Genomic DNA, 24,925 nt, shown 5'->3' with positions numbered 1-24,925 from the left:
CGCGCGTCCAGCTACCGGGGCAAATTCGCCAGCTCACGGAGCACCTCTTCGAAGCGGTTCTCCATCATGGCCCCTGCGCCGGCAGCCATACGGTCCTGCTTGATCGCCTCGCCACGCTTTACAAGAGCCGCCTGCATTGCTGGCAATGTCCATGTCCCGTTCAGCGAGAAGACTCGATCGGTGCCGCGCACCTGCGGCCGTGTCAGCACGCCAAAGTCAGCAAGGCACTCCACTTGTACGGGAAAGCCATCTGCTCGCATCGCCGGGAAGTGCAACTTTGCCATGAGTCGTGTGTACAACTGGTGCACCTCGTGCATCTTCAGTGACAGTGTTGGCAGCGCGCGCTGAGCCGCGGTGAGGCCCGCTCCCGGCGCGCGGGTTGTGCCGATGCGGCCGCCAACGCTCGTCGATGCGTACATGCGCTCCTCCTGCTTGCGCAATGTAAGGACAACAATGCAGCTGAGGACGTAAAGAGTCTGCTCTGGGAGGGTGCCGACATGCTTGTCGATGTCACTTTCCACTTGGTTGCTCTGTAGGACACGAACGCTCTTGGCCAGCGTCATAACACCGGAGGACGGCGTCGGCGGCATGGAAGCTGAGGCAGGCGCTGCTGCTGTGGCGAGGAATGGAGCAGATACGCCGGCAGCACCGCTGGACCGTGCCGACGAGGTGCCATTGGCGGCAGCGGCGTCTGAGGAAGAGCTTGAGATACCTGAGGAGGCGGTTGCTGCTCGCGGTGCTGCCGCTGTAGACTGGCCCGCGCGGTACGCTTCAACGGCATCTTCCAGCTTGGAGGATAAGTCATCGGTCGATGCACTTCGTACAGTCGCGGTGCTATTGTTCCTGCGCGCGGCCGCCATGGATGTAGACGTCGCTGTCGGCACGGGAGCAGCCGCAGCGGCGCTCTTGAGCCTTGCCTCGGTCACCTCCTGCCAGGCAACCGAGACGACACGATGGCACATGGCGATGACCTGCCGGACATCGCCAGCAAACTCAAGGAGTGCTTTTCGGGCGATGTAGTCGTACAGGCGCGGCTTGATGTCGACATCGGAGGCGCGCCAATGCTGGTGCGCAGCCGCAGACGCACAGGGCGCAGTTTTGCGCGCCCTCGCGCTTCTTGTGGTGCCCTTCGCCGCATGTGAAGTGGATGTGCAGCACTCTGCACAGACGAGCTGCTCGCACCGCTGCAGCTCGGCATTGGCGGCTCTGGCGCCAATCTCCCTCAGCCGTGCCTCGCTGTAGGGTTGGAATAGCAGCGGCTCCAGCATCGTCTGCGGCACGTGCACAAAGGCACGGTGGTTAGATATGAAGATCAGGGCCAGATGTGCGGGGTGCTGGAAGGCGATCTCCGCCAGTTGGGCAAGCGTTTTGGCACCGCCGCCGCGCAGGTACTCCACCTCGTCGAGCGCCACGACATGCAGCGCCGGAGGGCCTGCACGCCACCTCGAGGGTGTAAAGGTAGAACCGGCATGCGGCTCAGCAGCTGCATCGCGGATGGCATGTCCCCGATTCGACGCCGTCGTGCCGACCGACGCAAGCCACTGGAGTAGCAGCTGCGTGGCACCGTCGGTGCGAGTGCACGTTGCCCGAATGCTATCGCACACCACCTCGATCAAGAGCGGGCCGCTGAGGTCGGCGCAGTTGACAAAGTGGCCGAAAAGCTGACGATGTTTCGAATTGGCTGACGAAGCGTTCGATGCTGTTGCTCGAGTGCCACCACTCGAAAACAACTCGGGGTAGCGCATACAGAAGTAGCCCAGACTGTACGGCTCTGGTTGAGCACGTGGTGACGCCTCCTGCGCCAGCTCCTGTGCCCGCCGCCGCGCGCCTGGGCCCTGTGTGAAGAGTGCGGTGGCCTGCCTGTTTAGTTCCTCCGAGCCCGTGATGCCGTCATCCCACTCATCTGCCGCACGACTGCGCTTCGCACGGCGAGCTGGGCCGGCTGCTGCCAAAGCAGTGGAAGCGGAGTCGGTGCTAGATACACTTGGCCGACTCGATTCGGGTGGGGACAAAGTAAGGTGCTCAATCCTGGCCGCCGTTGCTGCGGTAGACGACGATGGGGAGGCGAGGCTTGTGTCTGGCGACGTGGTGTGCGACAGCGCAGCGGCCAGGGAGGCGGAGGCCGAGGGCGTGAGTCCGTTCGCACTACCGGGGGTGCTACCCTCCTCAGCCGGCATCTGCTGCGACGACCGTGGTGAGCTGATGGGTGTAGCGAGAAGTGGTTTTCGAACGCCGCCAGCCGCGCCGGCCGTGGCAGACGCGGCGGCATCGCTGCTCTCCACCCAAGTTCGCCAGCCGCGCTCTTCCAGGGTGCTGTGCTTGATGAGACTACGTGATGTCGCATCACATGGCAACACACGCGCAGACATGGCACGCAACGCGCGCTTCACCGTCGATGTCTTCCCGCACCCACAGCCGCCGCACACAAAGAGGGAAGTGTTCGTCTCATGCGACAGACGCCGTGAGACGTAGGCGACGACCGCCTCATATTCCGCCTCGCGGCCGGTGTGGGGGGCCTCGTCGAGCAGCGTCTCCAGCGGGAAGACTGCGTCTGGCGGGGAGGCGCGTGCGTCGGCCTTGCCGCCACGGCGAGAGGGATGTCGTGTCAGGAACGAGCTACCACCTTCAACCGCTTGTCTAACCGGCGTTGCAGCAGCGGCGGCTTTTCGGGGCATTCGCCAAAGATTCGCCGTTTTCGCAAGAGCAATCGAGGCGAAGCGAGGGGGAGCAGTGGTGGGTAGATGACTCTCGAGTGAAGACACAACGGAAGGCGAAGAAAGAAAGAAATTGTGCGCCGATTAGCGTGTATGGGGTGCGTCAGTGGAGGGGAGGGGGGCTGGGGGGAGTCTCCCTCTTTCCCTATGTGCGTGTGGGTATGTGTATGGGCTTGTGTGATCTATGAATGAGTGCCTCTATGCGAGTGTGAGTGAGTGCCTCTATGCGACTGTAATGCTTCGCACAGTGCAGGGATACGGGTCGGGGTGGTGAATATCTGCCGGTGTGGGTGGGAGGATGGGGCTTGCCGTCGTGGAATCGGGAGCAGGCATTTATGTGTATGTGTAGGTGTATGTGTGTGCGCGCGCCTTACCTGCCTTTCATGCGTCGTTGTAGTCACTCGTGTACGTGCCGGGGGAAGCCAGAGGTCTGCAGTGGCGACGAGGATGGTGAATAGCGAAGGATGCGTCGGTGGAGGGAAGTAACGTGTTGAGAGTGAGGGCAAAGATGGGCGCGCCCCCCTTTAAAAAAAGGGGGGAAGGAGAAGAGGCAGGGGACGGCGAAGACATCCTCAGTGCACATGTCCGTCTTGGCGGCGGTTTCGCTGTTTACCGTCGCGCGATGCGAAGCGTGCCCAGGCGAAACAAGTGGATGAGGAGAGAGCGGGGAAAGGGGGGGTAAAGAGGGTATGAGCGAGGGCGGCCACCCGCGAGCGTCGCTCATACCCAGTCAGTCCCCCACCTCCTCTCCACAAAGACGGCAGCGCTGATAGACTGGTTGCGGAGTGTCGGCACGATCTGCTCCCTCGTTCTGAGAGAACGGGGGAGCAGGGGGGGGTGGTGGTGAAGAGAGCGAGAGGGAGAGGTTCCGCCACGAGTGCAGAGCAAGGGGGAGGAGAGGGTGAAGGAATGTCATCGCTGAATAGGTCAAGGGACACACACACACACACACGCAGACACCTACACAACGGAGGAAGCGGGGAGGATGAGGGGAGCGCAGCATGAAGTTGGCAGCGATAGCGTGACGGCCGCCTTCATCGTGAGCCCATGGATGCCGGCGATATCAGCCAGGTACGTCTCTCTCCGCTCTCAGCCCTCATCATCCTTCCCTCCTCTCCCCCTCACCCAAGCGAGCTCGTCCATCCCGCCATCGTCTAGCCCACCACCAGACACGGGGCGTACCCACACGCGCTGTGGTGGAGAGTAAAGGAGGCGATTAACGGGGCACGCGCGACGCCTCCTGTGCTTCTCTTTCGCTCTCGCACTTGAGCCAGCGCCTCGCCTAGTACACTGCGACGACGTTAAACGTCGAGTAGAACAGAAGCATTGGGTATAGAACAAGGTAGCGCTGCTCCTCCATCCCAAGCCCCTTCACCACGAGCGTCGTCCCGCACCACGCCGACCATACCACCATCAGCAGCGTCAGAGGCAGCACGCCGCGGAGACCTATAAGCCACAGGCCAACGGTGCGCACGGCGGCAAGCAGCACCGTTGGAAGCAGCCCGTAGCCGATCGTGCTCGCAACAAACTGTAGTGGTACACCGCCGCGCGGCCGCATGAGCGAGAGAAGAATCTTGAAGAAGCCCACGCCGAGTACGAAAAGGCCGTAGATCGCGCTGAACTGTATTTTTCCACGAAGCGAGAGCAGCACCGCTAATGAGAGGGCGAAGAAGACGGGGCCCGCCAGATCGGTGTCCTTCGCTGCGCAGACACCTATGGACTTGAAAGGGTTCAGCACGGCACACGCTTTGTCACAAATGTGCCGTGGGAAGATGCCGAGCTCCTCCAGCAGCGGCAGGTCGTCGGCGGGGTTGCCGAACCGCAGCTGATGTGGAGGGCGCTCGCCAGTCGGGGAGAGGGCGCCAGCACCGATTCCACTACGAGGGTTTCCCGCATGGTCGTCTAGCGCCGGCAGAATCTGCGCCATCAGGCGGCCCCAAAACCCACTCGCGCTGCGACCGCCGCTGCTGCTGCTGCTGCTTCCTGGCACAGCGTCGCCAGTGGTATTCGGACTGCCCGAGGCATCGAAGGGAACGGCCATCCGAGGGCTGCCCACATTAACAGGACTCGTACTGTACGCTGCGCTGCGCTGCACAAACGCGACCTCCGGCGGCGTCGCCCCACTCGCTGCCCCCCGCTGCATACTTTTGCCTGTCGGCGACGGCATCCGCACCCCACATACTTGCTGTTGATGATGCGGCCGCCGCTGCTGCTGCTGCGATGGAGAAAGTGACAAGGGCTGCACCATGGGCTCCGACGGCAGAAACGCTTGCGGGGCTAGCGGACGCGCTGAGCCGCCGTGGACTGCACTGCCCGCCACAGGCCCGCGGCTGGCCTCGCTGTGGGGCTGAAAAGATGGAGTCCCTCGCAGTCGCGGCGAAAGCTGCGAGGATCGTCGGTCAGTAGTACTCGAACCATTTACACCGGGCCCTGCGGCCCATACCCCAGGCGACAGCTCTAGCGAGTTCGCACCCGATGCCCCAGCGGCTGTTTGGCTACCGCCTACCACCACCTCCGGATGCTGTGATGAGGGGCTCGGGTTGTGGTAGCCGCCTCTGCTGCCACCTCCATAAAGCGCATTGGGCACAGAGCTCCCGACATCGCTGTTGTAGCCGCTGTTGACATCAATGCTATTGCCCTGCGTGTGGAAGTAGCCGTACGAGCCCTGGTAGCTGGTCGAGGTGGCACCGATGGACGCATTCGTCGCGACGGCCGTGGCACCAGTGTGCTGCGGGGAGCGCCGAACAAGGCCAGTGGCGCTGGAGAACGAGGTGAAAAAGGGGGGTGACGGCCGCGCCCCGGCGAAGTACGCCCCTGCGCCGCTATCGCGAGCGCCTGCCGGTGGGGGTTGCAGATCGAAGGGGTCATCATATCCCTCATACTGCCGATGAGGCTGTTGCTGAGCCATTTCGAAGCTACTCTGTAACTGCGACTACGTGTGTTTGCGTGCTTTCGCCTATGAAGTAGCGACTTTCTCCTCTGAGGGAAGGGTGCAGAAGAGAGTGGATGCGTCTGCTTCTCCCCGCCCCCACCCCACTCCTCCCCGTCCTCGTCTTGATAGCCTGGTTGCCTGTCTCCTCCGCGGGTGCGGGTGTGGAGAGTGCGGTGAGAAATACGTGAGGGGATGCGCGTTTTCGTGCTGGAGAATCAGGGCTGCCCGAAAGTGCCGACAAGAGCAAAAAAAAATATCTATCCAAAGATGCGTATGACTGCATGACTGTGTAAGTGTGTTTGTGTGTGTGTGTGTGGTGTGACGGTGAGGGAGAGAGAGGGAAAGGGAAGGGTTCATGGGCAAACAGAATGTGAAAGCGCTCCAGCGCCGCGATGCCCAGAATGCCGCTACACAAGGTGACTCCATCAGCAACTCCTCGTACATGCCTGACGATGTCCTGATAAACGCCATCCGCTTCCGCACGCCCTTGTATGCACATCGAGTGAGCACTCTGGGCACCTTCTATCGAGAAGATTTCCACGGGGACACGCGAGCCAGACAGCTGATGCAGCTGTGGCGGTTGTCACTCCATTCCCTCTCTGGGGACACGGGCGTGTGAGTGCTCTCGGTGTGTGCCAAGGGGGGGGGAGGGCTCGAAGTGGGCTCGGAGAGGGCAAATTCACTCGCTCATATGCCGCTTGCGCACCTCAGAGACTGATGATATGCGCTCGGCATGGAGAAGAGCCACGTTAAAGATCGAATCCGACACACCGGCTAAAGGCACACCCGCGGTACTCGCATGGACAAAGATGCGAAGAGGAGGAGGAGGGGGGAGGCACCGCTCCCTCCGCCCCCGCACCATCGCAAGCCCAAGCAGACGAAGTAGCTACGCCTCGCGCGGTTCTCTGCCCTCTTTTTGGCGTACGAGATGCACTCTGCTCGCAGTCTTGAAGCGACTCAAAAAGGAAGGACCGCAACCTTTGGTGGGTCGTCGGCGGCGCTCGCTAAGGGAACACTGCAGCCAACTGAGGATTTTTCCTAGTCCAGCCCTCTCGACGGACACCTTCCTGTCGCTGCCTGCGACGTCGGCGATGATGTCGCACCTAAAGAGCTGCTCGGGCTAGACGCATCCTTGGGTGCCGCGCCAGCAGCGGCCCCCGCGCTCTCCGGTGTCGCGCCTTCAATCAGTTGCACGAGGCGCGCAATACTGTACCGCGCACCACGCGCACTCCAGTAGCCCAGTACAATGATGAACAGTAGCTGGCCTACACGCTGAAAGAAAGGCGGATGCCCAAGGAAAAGGAGCAGCACGGCGTACGCAGCAATAATGCCCGTGAGCACGGACGAGAAGCGTCTCAGCACGAACTGAGGCGCGCAGCTCAGGACGGAGGTGATCACCGCCTGTGGATTAAGCATCGTTTGCCCTTTCTGTCCCTCTTCGCGTGCGACGTGCCTGCGCATGTACAGCGGGCCGCTGGCAGGTGCCGCTAGGCTGCCACTGCGGAGTTGGAGGCACACGCAGAGAGAGAGGGAGAGAGGTGCAGCGAAGCGCTCGGGTAGGTCACACTGCCCGCAGAGATGCGCATGAGTTCCTGTGCTACACCTCAGCAGAAATAGATATGACAGGCGGAGCACGGTAGTGGTCAGGAAGGAGGAAGGGAGGGGCCACGGCGGCGCTGTCGTCTGCACACTGCACTTGCCGCTCTGTGCCACCACGACCGTTGACGAATTTTCCTCTTGCAATAGGGCCCGGGGAGGGGGAGTGGTGACCGTTGTGCTGTTGTGGGGATACAGTATGCGCGTACGTTTGATGGGCTGGAGGGGTAAAGCAGTGGGTGGGGCAGGTGGGTGCCGGGTGAAAGCGCTCATCAGCGAGATGAGGGAGAGGAGAGCGGGGGAGTGAGATGGAGCGTGACAGGACATGCAAGACGCCGAACGAAAACGGTGCGTGAGCAGAGGGGAGGGGAGCGCGCGTATGCGAGCGCCTAAGAGGATCAGAGTTGGCGGCACAGACCCCTGTTTTCCCTCGCGGATTCCACACGTCCTTCATCACGCGCGCCACACCCTCAGAGCACTTTCCTCGAAGAGGTGTGTGTATGTTTGCAAGAGAGGGCGAGACGCAGCTCCCCCTTGTCCTCAACCCTGGTGCGTGGCAAGAGGAGGCATGCTCGCGGGAACACGCACACACGTACACGAACACGAAGGGGTCCGGAAGAGGGGAAAGCAACAAGAAGAGGCGAACGAAGGAGGAATATCAAAAAAAAAATTTCCCTCCCCACCCCACCCCTACGCTGGCACACCAGCACACACAGTCCTATATTTAAATATATAACATAATATACATTATATATATATATATGTAAATATAGCGCGGCACAGGTGTGAAGAGGAGAGGAAGAGGGCACAGCCGCATGCCCAGACACCCGCATGTCACCACCCCCACCACAGCGTTTACCCGCTGGCCTTCACTGACCCCTCCCCTCCGATTCCGCCGCTTAGAATGCAACACTTCTTCCTAGCGCGCGCGGCCGAGTCGGTTAGGCATCGCTATCCACTTCTCGAGCACGGTGCAGCAGCTGCGCCACCAGCCAGTCCATCGCCCCTGCCACCCCCAATCCATCAAGGGCACTCACCTCTACCACCCGCATGGCGATTTCGCCGAAGCCACTCCCTCCCACCTGCAGCGCCACCTCTGCGCAGGTTTCGTGCCGTGAGAATGGCGTACCAATCGGGGATGCGGCAGTACTAGAAATGACTGACGAAGGACTGCTGTCATGGCTGCTGCGGGTATACTGCCTTTGCGGAAGCTGGAGCACCCTGTCCGCACTATCGCTGTTGCCGCTGTTCTCCAGAATGTAGAAAGTCGGATTGGCCGCCAGCTCCGCCAGCTGCAGCACATCCTGCAAGATTGTGAGCGGTATGTGGGACACCTCATCCGTCTTGTTGCTAAGAAGCAGCACCGGCACGCCGTGCAGCAGGGGGTGCTGCAATAGTCGCGCGAGCAGCTCACGGTCCTGCTTGTACACATCCTCTAGTTCCTGTCTCGTGAAGTGATCGCGTGGCGGCGGTGCTGGGGTTGATGGCGTCGACGACGACGCGGGCGGAACGCGGAAGGGCAACGTGCTGTCAATAACATAAACGAGCCCTTGAGTGCGCTGGTAATACCTCTCCCACAGGTCACGCAACGCGGCTTGGCCGCCGAGGTCACGCAGAACCACACGTGTGAGGGCATCACTCGGTGCGTTGGCCATGAATGCCTGCTGGCGTGCGCGTTGTTCAGCCAGCAGATCCTGCGGTGGCGGCGGCAGGGCGGCGACCGCCCGTAATGGCACCTGCGACTTCTTCAATAGCGTAACACCTGCAGCAGGGGGACTAAAACGGTGCTGCACAACGGCGTAGTTGAGACCCACGGTGGGACGAATACGTTTTTGGGCCAGGTGCACTGCCGTAGCGGGGAGCGGAGTGCCTGGTGGCAAGGGCGGCTGACACTGCTGCTGCTGCTGTGGCGACCTCGCGCAGGCGCCACTCGGTGCGTCCACTGTCGCAGCCACCCCTTTGGCGCCTCCGGTGTTGCTGCGGCGCTCCACCGACAACGACGCCTGCTGCTGCACGGCTGGAGTGTAGAGGAACTTGAGCTGCTCCAGCAACGTCGACTTGCCAGCGCACTCGCGACCGACGATGAGCACATTATACTCGGGGGTGCTAAACAGGCTGTTGTACACGCCCGTCAGAAAGTGCAGCATTCATTCCGCGGTGATGTGGGGGCAGCAGCAGCAGCAGCACAGACCCGCAGACGAACCGGCACAGATGTGCGCAAGTGAGGAGGTGATGTGGAGAGTAGAAAGAGTCCCCGTCTGACGACGGAGACAGGGCTGCTATTGGAAGTGGGCAGATGGCCACGCGTCGTTGAGGTACGATATGTGTGCGCGCCCGGTCTCAGGAAAGCGATTTTGGAGTGCGCGATGCCCACCGTAGTGGCAGTACTACTTCACCATTACGTGTCAGCGTGCGTGTATGTGTGTGTATGTGTGTGCGCGTAGTGGATAGCAGGGTGAGTGGTAAGGAGGAGCAGCGAGGGAATTGAAGACGAGGGCAGAACGCTCTCAGAGAGAGGGGGGAAATAGTGCATAGCGAGACGTGCCCATACGTATGCGGGCTGTGTGTGTATGTGTGTATGCCGGGAGTGGGGGAAGGGGGGAGAGAGTAGCGCAAGAGAGGATACAAACAAGCAGGCAGACACAAACATCCCCCTCCCAAACGCACACACACACACGCAATACCCTGACGCTGCAGCCCTTAGCGCTCCATACTGCGCACCTTCGACGTGTGAGCTGCAGATCTTCTCTGCATTCTTCTCGATCTGTTCCTCCGACGAGCCGCTTTTTTTTTTGCTCGCATCGACGCCTATAGAGAGAGGCAGACACACAGAGAGACAAGCGCGCGCACTATGCCGAGGTGTGTATCACCCGTTGTCGCTAGCACGACGATAGGGGGCCCAGTAGTCGTAGACACGGCGCGGTAGCGGGCGCATAGCACTGCGGAAGCGCTCTTCCGAGGACGCAGACGACGAGTTGGCTGAGGAAGAGCGCGAAGTGGCGGGCGGATCACCAACATGCTGTAGGCAATGGAGTGGATCCTCGCCGTCCGCCTTGCGTGAAGTCCCGCGTGAACGCCCAAGGGCGGAGGTGCATGCCCTCTCCTCTACAGCTGCTTCATCTCCTGAGGCATCGCTCTCGTCCGCACTAGCACTGCTATCGCTCTCCCCGCTACCTCCTCCGAGCTCCCCAGCCAGTTGCACCACGCCATTCTCGGCATCATCGTGTGCATTGCCGTTCGTGATGCCACCCTGAACGGCGGCAGCGACACGAGCAGCCATCCGACGAGTAGCCATGCGGCCGCACCGCTCCAGCAGGCGCCCTCGTCGCACCACTTCCATCTGGCGCTGATGTACGTGCCGCTCCAGCAGCCCTGCAGCAGACCACACCAGAAGACACTGCTGAGCATAAGGCAGGTCGCCAAAGGCAGAGGCCGGCGGTAGTGGCGCGCGCTGCGCTGAGTCGCCCCGGTGCAGCGCAGGCGCAACCGCCTCTTCAGTTGCGGCCGTTACATCTTCTCCTGCCTGCCCCACGATGCCGAGTGCTGTGGTATCCTCTAGGGAAAGGGCCGAACCAGTCGGTGGCGCAGGTGAGTCGACGCCGAGGTCAGCCACAGCCATTCCCCTCTTCATCTCATGCCCCTCATCGGTAGTCTTCACTGCCTCCTCACTGCCGCGGCGATGCTCCTCGTTCAACTGAGGAACTTCTGGCACGGTGGGATGGCACTTTGCTGGACTGCCGTCGAGGGTGGGCGGAGCGGCTCTCCGTCTCGGCTCTGCCGCCTGCGCCAGTCGCGCCTTTACCAGGCGCTCCAAGGCGGCCTGGTCATGCCAAAGAATGTTGCTGCGCAAGCAGGGATCGACGCCGCCCTCGATCCTGGGCCTTCGACCACGCTGCCGTGTGGGAGCAACGGCCACTGTGGCGATGGCGGCGGAAAGCGAGGGCGCGCTGCCGTTTAGCCCTGCAGCGTTGCTGCAACCCATTGCTACTGCTTTCTCCCGTGCCAGCCGGGGCTGGCTGGCACCGCTACTGCTGGTACATGTCGATCCACCTGCAGCGGCCGGTGAGATGACCTGTCCGTACCAGAGTGCGGGGGCTGTGATGGCCCGTCGCTCGTGGCCGCTGCCATCATGGCTGAGTTGTGTCGGTATGGCCGTTCTAAAGGAGGAGAGGAGAAAAGTGTAGGATGAGTACAACGCAGCCCGCTGTGCGTCGAGACTGGCGCCGTGGGAGATGGGGCCGGTGGAACTGCGTGGGGGAGGCGCCGGCAGAGGCACCCCCATGCGTTGCTGAATGCGCGAGCGCACGGCGCGCTCGTGCGGTGTCAGGCGTAGTGGTATCTCACACAGAGGGTGCTCAGGTGTTCTCGGACCCTCGCCAGCCTTGGGCGGCGCGCAAGATGGGGGGCAGGCAATACCGATGCCGGCCGAGTTGGAGCGCCGGTCAGAAGCAGCCGTATCCAACAAGGTTCCTGCGGGGGTGGCGGCGGTCTCCCCGACATCACGCCGGCGCTGGGCGCTCCGCGCGACGCTTGCGAGCACGCTGATCACCTGCACCTCCGCCGCCGCGGAGCTGATGCGGGTAATCTTGAAGCTGCCGCGAGGACGCCCCCGGTGCTCCTCGCCACGCCCGCCTTTCTTCGGGGCAGTCGCAGCAGCAGCTGTGGTGCCAGTGGTGGTGGCTTCTGGGGAAGGGGCTGTGCCCATGCCAGAAGAAGGATGGGCATTCGCTGCCGTGGCCGCCTTTGCGGGGACCGTATCCCGGCTCTTGCTCTTATGGGTGCTCCCTCGCAGCACTGTGCGTGGGGCTTCGGCGTTGATCCTCTTCTCTTCCTCCTTCCTGAGCTCCACATCGCTGTCGGCGCCGCTGCCGCTGCCGAGGCTTCCTTGGCCCTCGTCTGCAGAATTTTCGCGGCTGAGACTGCGTGCCCGCTTCGAGGCAGTGCTCCTCTTCCGCTGCACCTTCGATGTCGCACTGCTGCTGGCGGGCTCCAATGGTGCCACCGAGGTGGCCACAGCTTCCAAGCCCATCACGGTAGCGGTAGCCCCTTTCTTCAACCTCTTGGCCGCTGCCGTCCTCGACGCTCGAGGCGTGTCGGCAGAGGGCGCCGCTTCAATAGGCTTTCGGAACGCCATCGCATCGGCACTGCCTTGCAGCTCCAACTGCGCAGCTGCCTTGATGGCTGCGGCACGCCTCCCCGTTCGTGTAGATGCCCACGTCTCTTCGACGGCCTTGTCGCGCTCGGCAGCACAGCGATGACGACGGCGGGCCTTGACACTACTGCCCGGCGCCATGCTGCCGGCACATGACGCGGTGGCTGAACTCGCGAGGAACGGGGCGTCACCCCCGGTTTGAATGCGAAGCGTATCTGCCACTGTGCCAAGCGCGTCGCCAACGTTTAACGAAGCGGCGTGGGTCGCTGCCTCCTCGTCATCCTCCCCGCGCATAGAGGCACTCAGGCCTTGTCCTAGTGCGCTGCTACTACTGACGGAAGCATTGCCGCCCGCAGCACGAAGCGTTTCCTCCGGTGCCCCCATCTCTATGGGGAACGCCTTCTTCAAAGGCGGTGGAGCGCTGGTACGCCCCCGCATCGGTGCTGCCGGCACTGGCTCCAGCCCATCAGCCCCGCCGCCACCAGTGGCGCTGTCCTCTTCGGCGGCATGCTCGTCACCATGCTCTTCTTCACCACTGTAGGGGGAGAGAACGGACTTATCGGGCCGTCTCCGCTTCAGCGCCGTCGCGGCAATCCCTGTTCCCACTCCGCCTAAGGAGTCCGCATGTCCACGAGACGCTGCGGCCTTGCCGCTCGCGCGCCTCGAGTGCTCCTCCGTCTCCGCCCCCACGCCCTGAAGGCCCCCGGAAGCTGTCGTCTCAGGCGGCCTTGGGAAACTCGCACCACCGCCAGGAGATGGTGCTGTAGCGGCGCCACCAGCTCTTTCCCGCTCCCCTCCCTCGGCGTCGCTCTTCTCTCCCTCAGCCGCCGTCACCTTCGCTTTCGCCTCCTCCGCCGACAGCAATGTGTAGTAAAAGTTTCGCAGGGTGATCATGAGCGCCTCGCGCCGTATTGGGCCGCGGCTTTCGAGGGCGGCGACGTCCATGTTACGCCCCAGCACCCACCACGCGAAGGCGAGGTCCTTGTGGTTGTAGCGGTCGAGCACGACACCTCTCGTCAACATCGATTGATAGTACTGAATGATCGCGTCGCAGACATCGCACGTGTGTTTCATGTCTGTGGCGCTGCTGCTGCTGCTGCGACCGTGACTTAGGGACGAAGTCACCGCTTCGACCCTGCCGGCCATCACCAGCCTCGGGGAAGGAGGCCGAAGAGCAGCAGGTGTCGCCTCGAGCGAATTCGGCGACGACTCTGCCGCCAGAGGAGCAGCCGTCGCAGCCGCTTTGGATGGAGCCCTTCCGCACGGCACATCTGATCTCGGCTTGGGTACTTCACAGGGCGCCGCCGAAGCGGGGGTGCTTGGCGACACGTCCGGCTCGCTCGACTCCGCCTTCGCAGAGGCAGTTGTGTGAACTGCTTCGTCTGCCTTGGCTTCAGCAGAAATGCTGGCGTGTCGCATCCGCGGCGGCGGACGCAGCGGCGTGCTGTTTGCCTCGATGTACGCGTCCAGCTCCATGCCAAGTGACCTGGCAGCCGATGATACAGGGGGCGTGGGCGGCACCACTGTCGTCGAGCCGTCGTCCGAGGCCGCAGCAACGCCTTCCCTTACACCTTGGCGTTGGCCCGCCCTCGCATCATACAAAAGAGGGCCGGTCGTGGGTGTGTGAGACGCGTCTTTGGGAGAGTGAGGGGTATGCAGGGCTGGCCGGCCTGTAATGGTCGCTGCGGACTCCATCGACGGTGTCAGTGGCACATGAGGTGAGTTCACCAGCCGCCGCGGTGAGGTCGAGGAGGTAAACGACGACGCGCCGAAGAAGACGGCACGTGCTCGGTCGATGGCACACTGCGTAGATGAGGCGGCTGCGGTGGCAGCACAGAACGCAATCGGAGAGCGCAGCCCTGCCTGCTTTGTGAGGCTGGCGGGGTCTGTGTGCAGTGACGTATTGGTCACTGGCGAGGTGGCGTGACGATTTGAGGTTGTCTCTCCGTCGACGTCGCTGCTATCGTTGGTGCTGGAAGAGGCGGATGCGGAAGTGGAGGAGTACTCCGGCGAGCTGCCGCCTTGCCCATTTCCATGTGCTTTCTGTTGTTGCCCTCGGCGACGCTCTCGCCTCCCCTGCCTCTCCTTCGCACGCCGCCGCGCACGCAATTGCGCACGCGACGGAGGCTGCTCGCCAAGGCACGGCCGGTAGTCGGGATCAGCCCTCGGCAATAGTATGAGGTTGAGAGCACGCATCGCGTTCACCTCCTCGATCGCAGGCATCGGCGCGGTGGCCGGCAAGTGGTAGGCACGCAGCCGCTGAATCGTGTTGATCGCAACGAAGTCACGCACTCGATCATCCTTCCACGGATCCATCCCCAGCACGCTGACCGCGTCAGAGACGTTCTGCCGGCGAGACCGCATGACGGGCCCGGCACACACATACCCTCAACACACACGCATACACGGACTGTGCCTGCGTCACCCTCTCTGTCCGTTTGTGGGTTTTGCCTGTCGCTTCTTCCTCCTCCTCGCACCCAATACATCAGTGCAAAGCCCTCCCCCTCCCCCCTCCTCCTGCTGCTGCTGCTGCTTTGGGCGGTTGGGGGTGTGGCGCGATGCACAGCAGCGGTCGCCGGCACCAGACGAGAACGGAATGGTGGGGCAGAGGAAATGCGTCGGCGGCAGTCTGGAGAAGGAGGAGGAATGGGGGGTGGGGGTGGGGGCACGTCAGCAACGGAGACGGGAGAAAAAAAAGAGGCGACCTGAGGTCGGATGCGGCTGCAGACTATTTGCACGACGGTATTGGCCGCAGAGGGGGACTGCACTCTGCGAGAAAGACAGATCGAAAAACGTGAAAACCACTGCGAGCAGAGAACGCAAAGCTTGACGCGCTCCCAGGCACACCCGCGCACAGGTGCACGTCAGGATGGGCGTCCCTTTTCCCTCGTCCCCCCTTTCGCTCTACTCTCGCGCTGTTTCTTTCGAGCGCGTGCACACAACACGAAGCGATGAAGAGGAATGGGGGAGGGGAGGAGGCGATGATGCTACGCTGTAGCCCGCGCCTCAAGAACAAAAGCACTCCACTCCAGTCCAGAGGCGTGAGAGACGGGAGAGGAGGGGAGAATGAGGGCGAGAGGTGAGGCGGGAGAAGGCGGATGCGAAGGGAAAGAAGGGGAGAGGGGGTGTGAATATGAAGAGCATTGCCGTGCAAACGAGCAGCCTTCGAGCACATGTGAAGAAGTCAGTCGCTGACGCTATGGCCACGCGTTCTCTATCGCTCTCCCCCGGGGCACTTGTGAGGAAAAAAGGGTTGAGGCAATCCATTTAGCGTTCGCTGCGGACGCGACCGCGTGCCTCTGTTTAGTAGGGAAGGCGTCGGGGCGGAACCTTTTTTTGTTTTTTTCGCGCCATTGCGGTGGCCGTTTTTGTTTCGTGCGCATAGGCGATTCGCGCACTTTTGTGTGTCGGCGTAGGCCTTCCTTTGGGGGTCGGGCATGGGGAAATGGCAATAGCCGCGCCGCGCCACCGCACGAGCATTACAAGAGGGCCTGCATGTGAGTGAAAGAGGGAGAGAGAGAGAAGCGAGCGGAGACACGAAGACACACGCACCAGCTGCCAACGGCGTGCGAGGCAAATGGCTACCACTGTGAGCGGCACACACGCACGCACACTCCCCGCTTCACCTCTCTCCATCGCGCATCCGTTGGCAGACGTCGGCGCCGCTATGCCTTCGTTGCTGCTGCTGCTGCACTGGTGCTCTTTTCACTGTGGCGGGCAGCTTCTCCACCCCACTCCTATTGTACGCACCCCGCAGCATCGGAAGCAAGTGCAGCGTAAAACAGGAAAAGAGGACGACTCGATCGATACCGCAATCTGTGCCACTGGCCTTTACGGAGAGAGAGAAAAAAAGAGGTCAGAGGATGCCCACGGCAGGGCATGGCTGCTCGACAGGAAGGAATAGAGGGGGATGGGGATGGAAAGGGCACACAGAGACACACAATGGGAAGGAGGAAGAGGAGGGGGGCAGCGTAGGAGGAGCGAAGCGACCGCCCCCCTCTTCCGCCAGAGAGTTGGAGGATCTAGCTGTACATGAATGCAAAAAAAAAGCAAAAAATACATCGCCGACTCGCACAGACGCATGCAAGCCGGTCCACCATGGCCATCAATGAAAAGGGCAGAGACGGATAGGTGGAAGAGGATTGGGAGAGGGAGAGGGAGAGGAGGAGGAGGAGGGGGGAGGAGGTGCGAGCTTCATATGATAGCGCACATCTCTGCAGAAACGTGAAAGGATGTGGGCATCCGCCTTCCCCTCACCCGAAACACAACCAGTGTGACGCAGTGCCGCATCCAAGTCCAAGAGATGGAGGCAAAGCAAAGCACGTAGGAGGGGTGTCACACATACGACAAGGGCGACTAACTGCGCACGCAGATGTGTGCGAGAAGGCGCCACAGCCAAGCATAAGGGGAAAAGAAACGCATAAAGCGCAGCAACAACAAAAGGGCAAACGTAAAGGGGGAGGGGGGGCACGGCGCGCGTGCCCCTCTCTATACATCTCCACGCTTGCGTATGCATGCGCGGGTATTAGCCTGCCGCTGTGCTTATAAACGGCACCGCCGTGTCAAACAAGGCCAATACAGAGACAGGCAAGTAGGGGAAAGGGCGGGGGAGGGGGTGCACATATGTGTGGTCTGTTGAAAGAGGAAGAGAGAGGGAGACAGAGAACAGAAGAAAAAAAAATCGCCGCGATGCCACGAGGGGAGGGGGGAGGATGCAGAGGCGGTGGCGAGTGAGGCCCTGCACACACATGCACACAGACAGATACACCGAACTCACTTGTCCGCTAGGGCTTCTGCAGCAGAGTCTCACCTCTTCTACCGTTGCCCCCGCCCGTTTCCACATCCGCGCGCGCTGGCCTTCGCAACACGAAAATAAGAGCCGCAACACGTGAGCCAACGGAAGCTCACAGAAAGTTGTCTTTCTTACTTCTGTGCGTCGAAGAGAAGAGGCCCTTTAAATTTACTTTGGAGGCTGCCTCGGTGCGCAGAGATGCCGTCGGAGAGGTTTCTTCGGGCGCCGCAGACATCATCGAAGAGGGCGGCGAGGCGAGCGAGTAGTGTGCATTCACTCGCGCCATGGGGACCTCTACACTGCAAGACCCGGCAGCCCGCAACGACATCGACTGTAACAGCGAAATCGGTGATACTACCAATGCCTCGGCCACCTGTGAATCGGGAAGCAGACACACGCCGGGTTCTCTCAGTGCCGTAGACTCTGTCGACCCGCCCGCTGCACCACCGTTTGTGTGTCAGTCCCGCCTTTCTCGTGGTGAACATGTCCGGGCAAGCCGCAGTTGCCTTGACCCCTGCTCCGCAACTCCGGCGGGTTGGCCACTTGCGCTGAGAAGCGTTAGTGTGGTACGACGCCAGAGCCCCTCACACACATTGTCACTGCGTCCTTCGTGGAATACGCCCAGAGGGGAATTTCAACCCTCTGGCCGCCCCTATCACTTACGCCGCCCTCCATATTCGCGAACAGCGCTGCCATCGCTGACAGTGGCAACCGTCCCTTGCCTACGTCCCTCTCAGCGCTAGACTGCAGCTCGTCGTAGCTCCGCCGCCATTGCTGAAGATACGCAAACCTACAGCCCTCCAGCAGGAACTGTACCCCACCCAGAGGATGCATCGCCTCCGCTGCCTCCTGAATGACGTCCATTGTGATACGCAGCCTGTCAAGCTCGCACCCGTGAACACTGGTGGCCGCCCTACTCGATGATCCCTCAACGCCCGTTGCGTACAGTCGGACATTACGAACGCATGCAGGCGAGTACTCCAGCACTGAGCAAACATCAGCTACTACCAGCTCACGCATCCTGCAAGCTGACGACCTTAGGTACTGACGCCACTTCTCTGCAACAACATACAGCTCAACGCTCCTTACCACACCACGACGAAGGCCACAAGCCTCAGAGAACACTTCACCCACTCCTCCGTCTCCTCCATTAACGTTCATCGTCAAATCCACAAACGCTACGCGCACCTCCACAACTCCGCCATCATCGCCTCGCTCTACCTCCACAGTGCCACAATCATACGAACTTAGTCCCAACGGAGGAGTGGCAGCCCTGGCAGAGGCAGTACCGCTGCTGTGCACCTCACTGTGCGCCCCCAGCGGAGTGGCAGCCCTAGCAGAGGCAGCGCCGCTGCTGTGCACCTCACTGTGCGCCCCCAGCGGAGTGGCAGCCCTGGCAGAGGCAGCGCCGCTGCTGTGCACCTCACTGTGCGCCTCCAGCGGAGTGGCAGCCCTAGCAGAGGCAGTACCGCTGCTGTGCACCTCACTGTGCGCCCCCAGCGGAGTGGCAGCCCTGGCAGAGGCAGCGCCGCTGCTGTGCACCTCACTGTGCGCCCCCAGCGGAGTGGCAGCCCTAGCAGAGGCAGTACCGCTGCTGTGCACCTCACTGTGCGCCCCCAGCGGAGTGGCAGCCCTGGCAGAGGCAGCGCCGCTGCTGTGCACCTCACTGTGCGCCTCCAGCGGAGTGGCAGCCCTGGCAGAGGCAGTACCGCTGCTGTGCACCTCACTGTGCGCCCCCAGCGGAGTGGCAGCCCTGGCAGAGGCAGTACCGCTGCTGTGCACCTCACTGTGCGCCCCCAGCGGAGTGGCAGCCCTAGCAGAGGCAGTACCGCTGCTGTGCACCTCACTGTGCGCCTCCAGCGGAGTGGCAGCCCTGGCAGAGGCAGTACCGCTGCTGTGCACCTCACTGTGCGCCCCCAGCGGAGTGGCAGCCCTGGCAGAGGCAGTACCGCTGCTGTGCACCTCACTGTGCGCCCCCAGCGGAGTGGCAGCCCTAGCAGAGGCAGTACCGCTGCTGTGCACCTCACTGTGCGCCCCCAGCGGAGTGGCAGCCCTGGCAGAGGCAGCGCCGCTGCTGTGCACCTCACTGTGCGCCCCCAGCGGAGTGGCAGCCCTAGCAGAGGCAGTACCGCTGCTGTGCACCTCACTGTGCGCCTCCAGCGGAGTGGCAGCCCTGGCAGAGGCAGCGCCGCTGCTGTGCACCTCACTGTGCGCCCCCAGCGGAGTGGCAGCCCTAGCAGAGGCAGTACCGCTGCTGTGCACCTCACTGTGCGCCTCCAGCGGAGTGGCAGCCCTGGCAGAGGCAGCGCCGCTGCTGTGCACCTCACTGTGCGCCCCCAGCGGAGTGGCAGCCCTAGCAGAGGCAGTACCGCTGCTGTGCACCTCACTGTGCGCCCCCAGCGGAGTGGCAGCCCTAGCAGAGGCAGTACCGCTGCTGTGCACCTCACTGTGCGCCTCCAGCGGAGTGGCAGCCCTGGCAGAGGCAGCGCCGCTGCTGTGCACCTCACTGTGCGCCCCCAGCGGAGTGGCAGCCCTAGCAGAGGCAGTACCGCTGCTGTGCACCTCACTGTGCGCCCCCAGCGGAGTGGCAGCCCTAGCAGAGGCAGTACCGCTGCTGTGCACCTCACTGTGCGCCCCCAGCGGAGTGGCAGCCCTAGCAGAGGCAGTACCGCTGCTGTGCACCTCACTGTGCGCCTCCAGCGGAGTGGCAGCCCTGGCAGAGGCAGCGCCGCTGCTGTGCACCTCACTGTGCGCCCCCAGCGGAGTGGCAGCCCTGGCAGAGGCAGTACCGCTGCTGTGCACCTCACTGTGCGCCCCCAGCGGAGTGGCAGCCCTAGCAGAGGCAGTACCGCTGCTGTGCACCTCACTGTGCGCCCCCAGCGGAGTGGCAGCCCTGGCAGAGGCAGCGCCGCTGCTGTGCACCTCACTGTGCGCCCCCAGCGGAGTGGCAGCCCTGGCAGAGGCAGTACCGCTGCTGTGCACCTCACTGTGCGCCCCCAGCGGAGTGGCAGCCCTGGCAGAGGCAGTACCGCTGCTGTGCACCTCACTGTGCGCCCCCAGCGGAGTGGCAGCCCTGGCAGAGGCAGTACCGCTGCTGTGCACCTCACTGTGCGCCCCCAGCGGAGTGGCAGCCCTGGCAGAGGCAGCGCCGCTGCTGTGCACCTCACTGTGCGCCCCCAGCGGAGTGGCAGCCCTGGCAGAGGCAGTACCGCTGCTGTGCACCTCACTGTGCGCCCCCAGCGGAGTGGCAGCCCTGGCAGAGGCAGTACCGCTGCTGTGCACCTCACTGTGCGCCCCCAGCGGAGTGGCAGCCCTAGCAGAGGCAGTACCGCTGCTGTGCACCTCACTGTGCGCCTCCAGCGGAGTGGCAGCCCTGGCAGAGGCAGTACCGCTGCTGTGCACCTCACTGTGCGCCCCCAGCGGAGTGGCAGCCCTGGCAGAGGCAGTACCGCTGCTGTGCACCTCACTGTGCGCCCCCAGCGGAGTGGCAGCCCTAGCAGAGGCAGTACCGCTGCTGTGCACCTCACTGTGCGCCTCCAGCGGAGTGGCAGCCCTGGCAGAGGCAGTACCGCTGCTGTGCACCTCACTGTGCGCCCCCAGCGGAGTGGCAGCCCTGGCAGAGGCAGTACCGCTGCTGTGCACCTCACTGTGCGCCCCCAGCGGAGTGGCAGCCCTAGCAGAGGCAGTACCGCTGCTGTGCACCTCACTGTGCGCCCCCAGCGGAGTGGCAGCCCTGGCAGAGGCAGCGCCGCTGCTGTGCACCTCACTGTGCGCCCCCAGCGGAGTGGCAGCCCTAGCAGAGGCAGTACCGCTGCTGTGCACCTCACTGTGCGCCTCCAGCGGAGTGGCAGCCCTGGCAGAGGCAGCGCCGCTGCTGTGCACCTCACTGTGCGCCCCCAGCGGAGTGGCAGCCCTAGCAGAGGCAGTACCGCTGCTGTGCACCTCACTGTGCGCCTCCAGCGGAGTGGCAGCCCTGGCAGAGGCAGCGCCGCTGCTGTGCACCTCACTGTGCGCCCCCAGCGGAGTGGCAGCCCTAGCAGAGGCAGTACCGCTGCTGTGCACCTCACTGTGCGCCCCCAGCGGAGTGGCAGCCCTAGCAGAGGCAGTACCGCTGCTGTGCACCTCACTGTGCGCCTCCAGCGGAGTGGCAGCCCTGGCAGAGGCAGCGCCGCTGCTGTGCACCTCACTGTGCGCCCCCAGCGGAGTGGCAGCCCTAGCAGAGGCAGTACCGCTGCTGTGCACCTCACTGTGCGCCCCCAGCGGAGTGGCAGCCCTAGCAGAGGCAGTACCGCTGCTGTGCACCTCACTGTGCGCCCCCAGCGGAGTGGCAGCCCTAGCAGAGGCAGTACCGCTGCTGTGCACCTCACTGTGCGCCTCCAGCGGAGTGGCAGCCCTGGCAGAGGCAGCGCCGCTGCTGTGCACCTCACTGTGCGCCCCCAGCGGAGTGGCAGCCCTGGCAGAGGCAGTACCGCTGCTGTGCACCTCACTGTGCGCCCCCAGCGGAGTGGCAGCCCTAGCAGAGGCAGTACCGCTGCTGTGCACCTCACTGTGCGCCCCCAGCGGAGTGGCAGCCCTGGCAGAGGCAGCGCCGCTGCTGTGCACCTCACTGTGCGCCCCCAGCGGAGTGGCAGCCCTGGCAGAGGCAGTACCGCTGCTGTGCACCTCACTGTGCGCCCCCAGCGGAGTGGCAGCCCTGGCAGAGGCAGCGCCGCTGCTGTGCACCTCACTGTGCGCCCCCAGCGGAGTGGCAGCCCTGGCAGAGGCAGTACCGCTGCTGTGCACCTCACTGTGCGCCCCCAGCGGAGTGGCAGCCCTAGCAGAGGCAGTACCGCTGCTGTGCACCTCACTGTGCGCCTCCAGCGGAGTGGCAGCCCTGGCAGAGGCAGTACCGCTGCTGTGCACCTCACTGTGCGCCTCCAGCGGAGTGGCAGCCCTGGCAGAGGCAGTACCGCTGCTGTGCACCTCACTGTGCGCCTCCAGCGGAGTGGCAGCCCTGGCAGAGGCAGTACCGCTGCTGTGCACCTCACTGTGCGCCCCCAGCGGAGTGGCAGCCCTAGCAGAGGCAGTACCGCTGCTGTGCACCTCACTGTGCGCCTCCAGCGGAGTGGCAGCCCTGGCAGAGGCAGTACCGCTGCTGTGCACCTCACTGTGCGCCTCCAGCGGAGTGGCAGCCCTGGCAGAGGCAGTACCGCTGCTGTGCACCTCACTGTGCGCCCCCAGCGGAGTGGCAGCCCTGGCAGAGGCAGTACCGCTGCTGTGCACCTCACTGTGCGCCCCCAGCGGAGTGGCAGCCCTGGCAGAGGCAGTACCGCTGCTGTGCACCTCACTGTGCGCCCCCAGCGGAGTGGCAGCCCTGGCAGAGGCAGTACCGCTGCTGTGCACCTCACTGTGCGCCCCCAGCGGAGTGGCAGCCCTAGCAGAGGCAGTACCGCTGCTGTGCACCTCACTGTGCGCCTCCAGCGGAGTGGCAGCCCTGGCAGAGGCAGTACCGCTGCTGTGCACCTCACTGTGCGCCCCCAGCGGAGTGGCAGCCCTGGCAGAGGCAGTACCGCTGCTGTGCACCTCACTGTGCGCCCCCAGCGGAGTGGCAGCCCTAGCAGAGGCAGTACCGCTGCTGTGCACCTCACTGTGCGCCCCCAGCGGAGTGGCAGCCCTGGCAGAGGCAGCGCCGCTGCTGTGCACCTCACTGTGCGCCTCCAGCGGAGTGGCAGCCCTAGCAGAGGCAGTACCGCTGCTGTGCACCTCACTGTGCGCCTCCAGCGGAGTGGCAGCCCTGGCAGAGGCAGCGCCGCTGCTGTGCACCTCACTGTGCGCCCCCAGCGGAGTGGCAGCCCTAGCAGAGGCAGCGCCGCTGCTGTGCACCTCACTGTGCGCCCCCAGCGGAGTGGCAGCCCTGGCAGAGGCAGCGCCGCTGCTGTGCACCTCACTGTGCGCCCCCAGCGGAGTGGCAGCCCTGGCAGAGGCAGCGCCGCTGCTGTGCACCTCACTGTGCGCCCCCAGCGGAGTGGCAGCCCTAGCAGAGGCAGTACCGCTGCTGTGCACCTCACTGTGCGCCCCCAGCGGAGTGGCAGCCCTAGCAGAGGCAGTACCGCTGCTGTGCACCTCACTGTGCGCCCCCAGCGGAGTGGCAGCCCTAGCAGAGGCAGCGCCGCTGCTGTGCACCTCACTGTGCGCCCCCAGCGGAGTGGCAGCCCTGGCAGAGGCAGCGCCGCTGCTGTGCACCTCACTGTGCGCCTCCAGCGGAGTGGCAGCCCTAGCAGAGGCAGTACCGCTGCTGTGCACCTCACTGTGCGCCCCCAGCGGAGTGGCAGCCCTAGCAGAGGCAGTACCGCTGCTGTGCACCTCACTGTGCGCCCCCAGCGGAGTGGCAGCCCTAGCAGAGGCAGCGCCGCTGCTGTGCACCTCACTGTGCGCCCCCAGCGGAGTGGCAGCCCTAGCAGAGGCAGTACCGCTGCTGTGCACCTCACTGTGCGCCCCCAGCGGAGTGGCAGCCCTAGCAGAGGCAGTACCGCTGCTGTGCACCTCACTGTGCGCCCCCAGCGGAGTGGCAGCCCTGGCAGAGGCAGCGCCGCTGCTGTGCACCTCACTGTGCGCCCCCAGCGGAGTGGCAGCCCTGGCAGAGGCAGTACCGCTGCTGTGCACCTCACTGTGCGCCCCCAGCGGAGTGGCAGCCCTGGCAGAGGCAGTACCGCTGCTGTGCACCTCACTGTGCGCCCCCAGCGGAGTGGCAGCCCTGGCAGAGGCAGTACCGCTGCTGTGCACCTCACTGTGCGCCCCCAGCGGAGTGGCAGCCCTGGCAGAGGCAGCGCCGCTGCTGTGCACCTCACTGTGCGCCCCCAGCGGAGTGGCAGCCCTGGCAGAGGCAGTACCGCTGCTGTGCACCTCACTGTGCGCCCCCAGCGGAGTGGCAGTCCTGGCAGAGGCAGTACCGCTGCTGTGCACCTCACTGTGCGCCCCCAGCGGAGTGGCAGCCCTGGCAGAGGCAGCGCCGCTGCTGTGCACCTCACTGTGCGCCCCCAGCGGAGTGGCAGCCCTAGCAGAGGCAGTACCGCTGCTGTGCACCTCACTGTGCGCCCCCAGCGGAGTGGCAGCCCTGGCAGAGGCAGTACCGCTGCTGTGCACCTCACTGTGCGCCCCCAGCGGAGTGGCAGCCCTGGCAGAGGCAGTACCGCTGCTGTGCACCTCACTGTGCGCCCCCAGCGGAGTGGCAGCCCTGGCAGAGGCAGTACCGCTGCTGTGCACCTCACTGTGCGCCCCCAGCGGAGTGGCAGCCCTGGCAGAGGCAGTACCGCTGCTGTGCACCTCACTGTGCGCCCCCAGCGGAGTGGCAGTCCTGGCAGAGGCAGTACCGCTGCTGTGCACCTCGTTGGGGGCCTGTAAAGTGGGATCGGGCTGGTCAACAATGAGTGCGCGGTTTTTTTTCATTTTTTGTTGCTTGTACTCCATGTAACGTGCCCACAATGCGTGAATAGTTCGCATGGCTTGAGAGGAGTCTGCAGTAATGTGGTCGCGTTGTTGTTGTTGATGTTGAAGGAGGCTTTGAAGTTGCTTCTCAATGATGCGGGCGCGATGACGCTGGGAGCGTTTTCTGTCAACGTTTGTGTAGAGTGTCGTGCTTGTCGGAACATCATGAGGCCCGAATAGGTTGCTGGAGAGACGATGGGAAGTCGAGCGCGACCATTCGCGGAAGGCGTCGTGCGTGTAGGTTAGTGTTGTGTTGGTGGCCGCGCACGTGGCGG

General features: G+C 63.5%; 6 protein-coding genes across 6 annotated transcripts; all 6 read right to left on the bottom strand.

Moving 5' to 3' along the window:
* Window positions 1–11: 11 nt before the first annotated feature.
* LSCM1_04235 (uncharacterized protein) lies at window positions 12–2,675 on the bottom strand (the record flags this gene model as incomplete). The annotated part of the gene is made up of 1 exon (XM_067321748.1): window positions 12–2,675. The coding sequence occupies one exon, from the start codon at window positions 2,673–2,675 to the stop codon at window positions 12–14; it is 2,664 nt and encodes an 887-aa protein (XP_067177979.1).
* A 1,321-nt stretch (window positions 2,676–3,996) lies between these two features.
* On the bottom strand, window positions 3,997–5,622 carry LSCM1_04234 (uncharacterized protein; the record flags this gene model as incomplete). The annotated part of the gene is made up of 1 exon (XM_067321747.1): window positions 3,997–5,622. The coding sequence occupies one exon, from the start codon at window positions 5,620–5,622 to the stop codon at window positions 3,997–3,999; it is 1,626 nt and encodes a 541-aa protein (XP_067177978.1).
* Window positions 5,623–6,684: 1,062 nt separating this feature from the next.
* LSCM1_04233 (uncharacterized protein) lies at window positions 6,685–7,062 on the bottom strand (the record flags this gene model as incomplete). The annotated part of the gene is made up of 1 exon (XM_067321746.1): window positions 6,685–7,062. One exon carries the CDS (start codon window positions 7,060–7,062, stop codon window positions 6,685–6,687), a length of 378 nt encoding a protein of 125 aa, XP_067177977.1.
* A 1,121-nt stretch (window positions 7,063–8,183) lies between these two features.
* Window positions 8,184–9,389, bottom strand: LSCM1_04232 (uncharacterized protein; the record flags this gene model as incomplete). Its single annotated transcript, XM_067321745.1, has 1 exon — window positions 8,184–9,389. One exon carries the CDS (start codon window positions 9,387–9,389, stop codon window positions 8,184–8,186), a length of 1,206 nt encoding a protein of 401 aa, XP_067177976.1.
* A 719-nt stretch (window positions 9,390–10,108) lies between these two features.
* On the bottom strand, window positions 10,109–14,710 carry LSCM1_04231 (uncharacterized protein; the record flags this gene model as incomplete). Its single annotated transcript, XM_067321744.1, has 1 exon — window positions 10,109–14,710. One exon carries the CDS (start codon window positions 14,708–14,710, stop codon window positions 10,109–10,111), a length of 4,602 nt encoding a protein of 1,533 aa, XP_067177975.1.
* A 3,034-nt stretch (window positions 14,711–17,744) lies between these two features.
* Window positions 17,745–24,665, bottom strand: LSCM1_04230 (uncharacterized protein; the record flags this gene model as incomplete). Its single annotated transcript, XM_067321743.1, has 1 exon — window positions 17,745–24,665. One exon carries the CDS (start codon window positions 24,663–24,665, stop codon window positions 17,745–17,747), a length of 6,921 nt encoding a protein of 2,306 aa, XP_067177974.1.
* Between the last annotated feature and the right edge of the window lie 260 nt (window positions 24,666–24,925).

The sequence above is a fragment of the Leishmania martiniquensis genome, chromosome 26, assembly GCF_017916325.1.
Source record: "Leishmania martiniquensis isolate LSCM1 chromosome 26, whole genome shotgun sequence".
Lineage (NCBI taxonomy): Eukaryota > Euglenozoa > Kinetoplastea > Trypanosomatida > Trypanosomatidae > Leishmania > Leishmania martiniquensis.
This window is presented reverse-complemented; position numbering and strand designations above follow the sequence as displayed.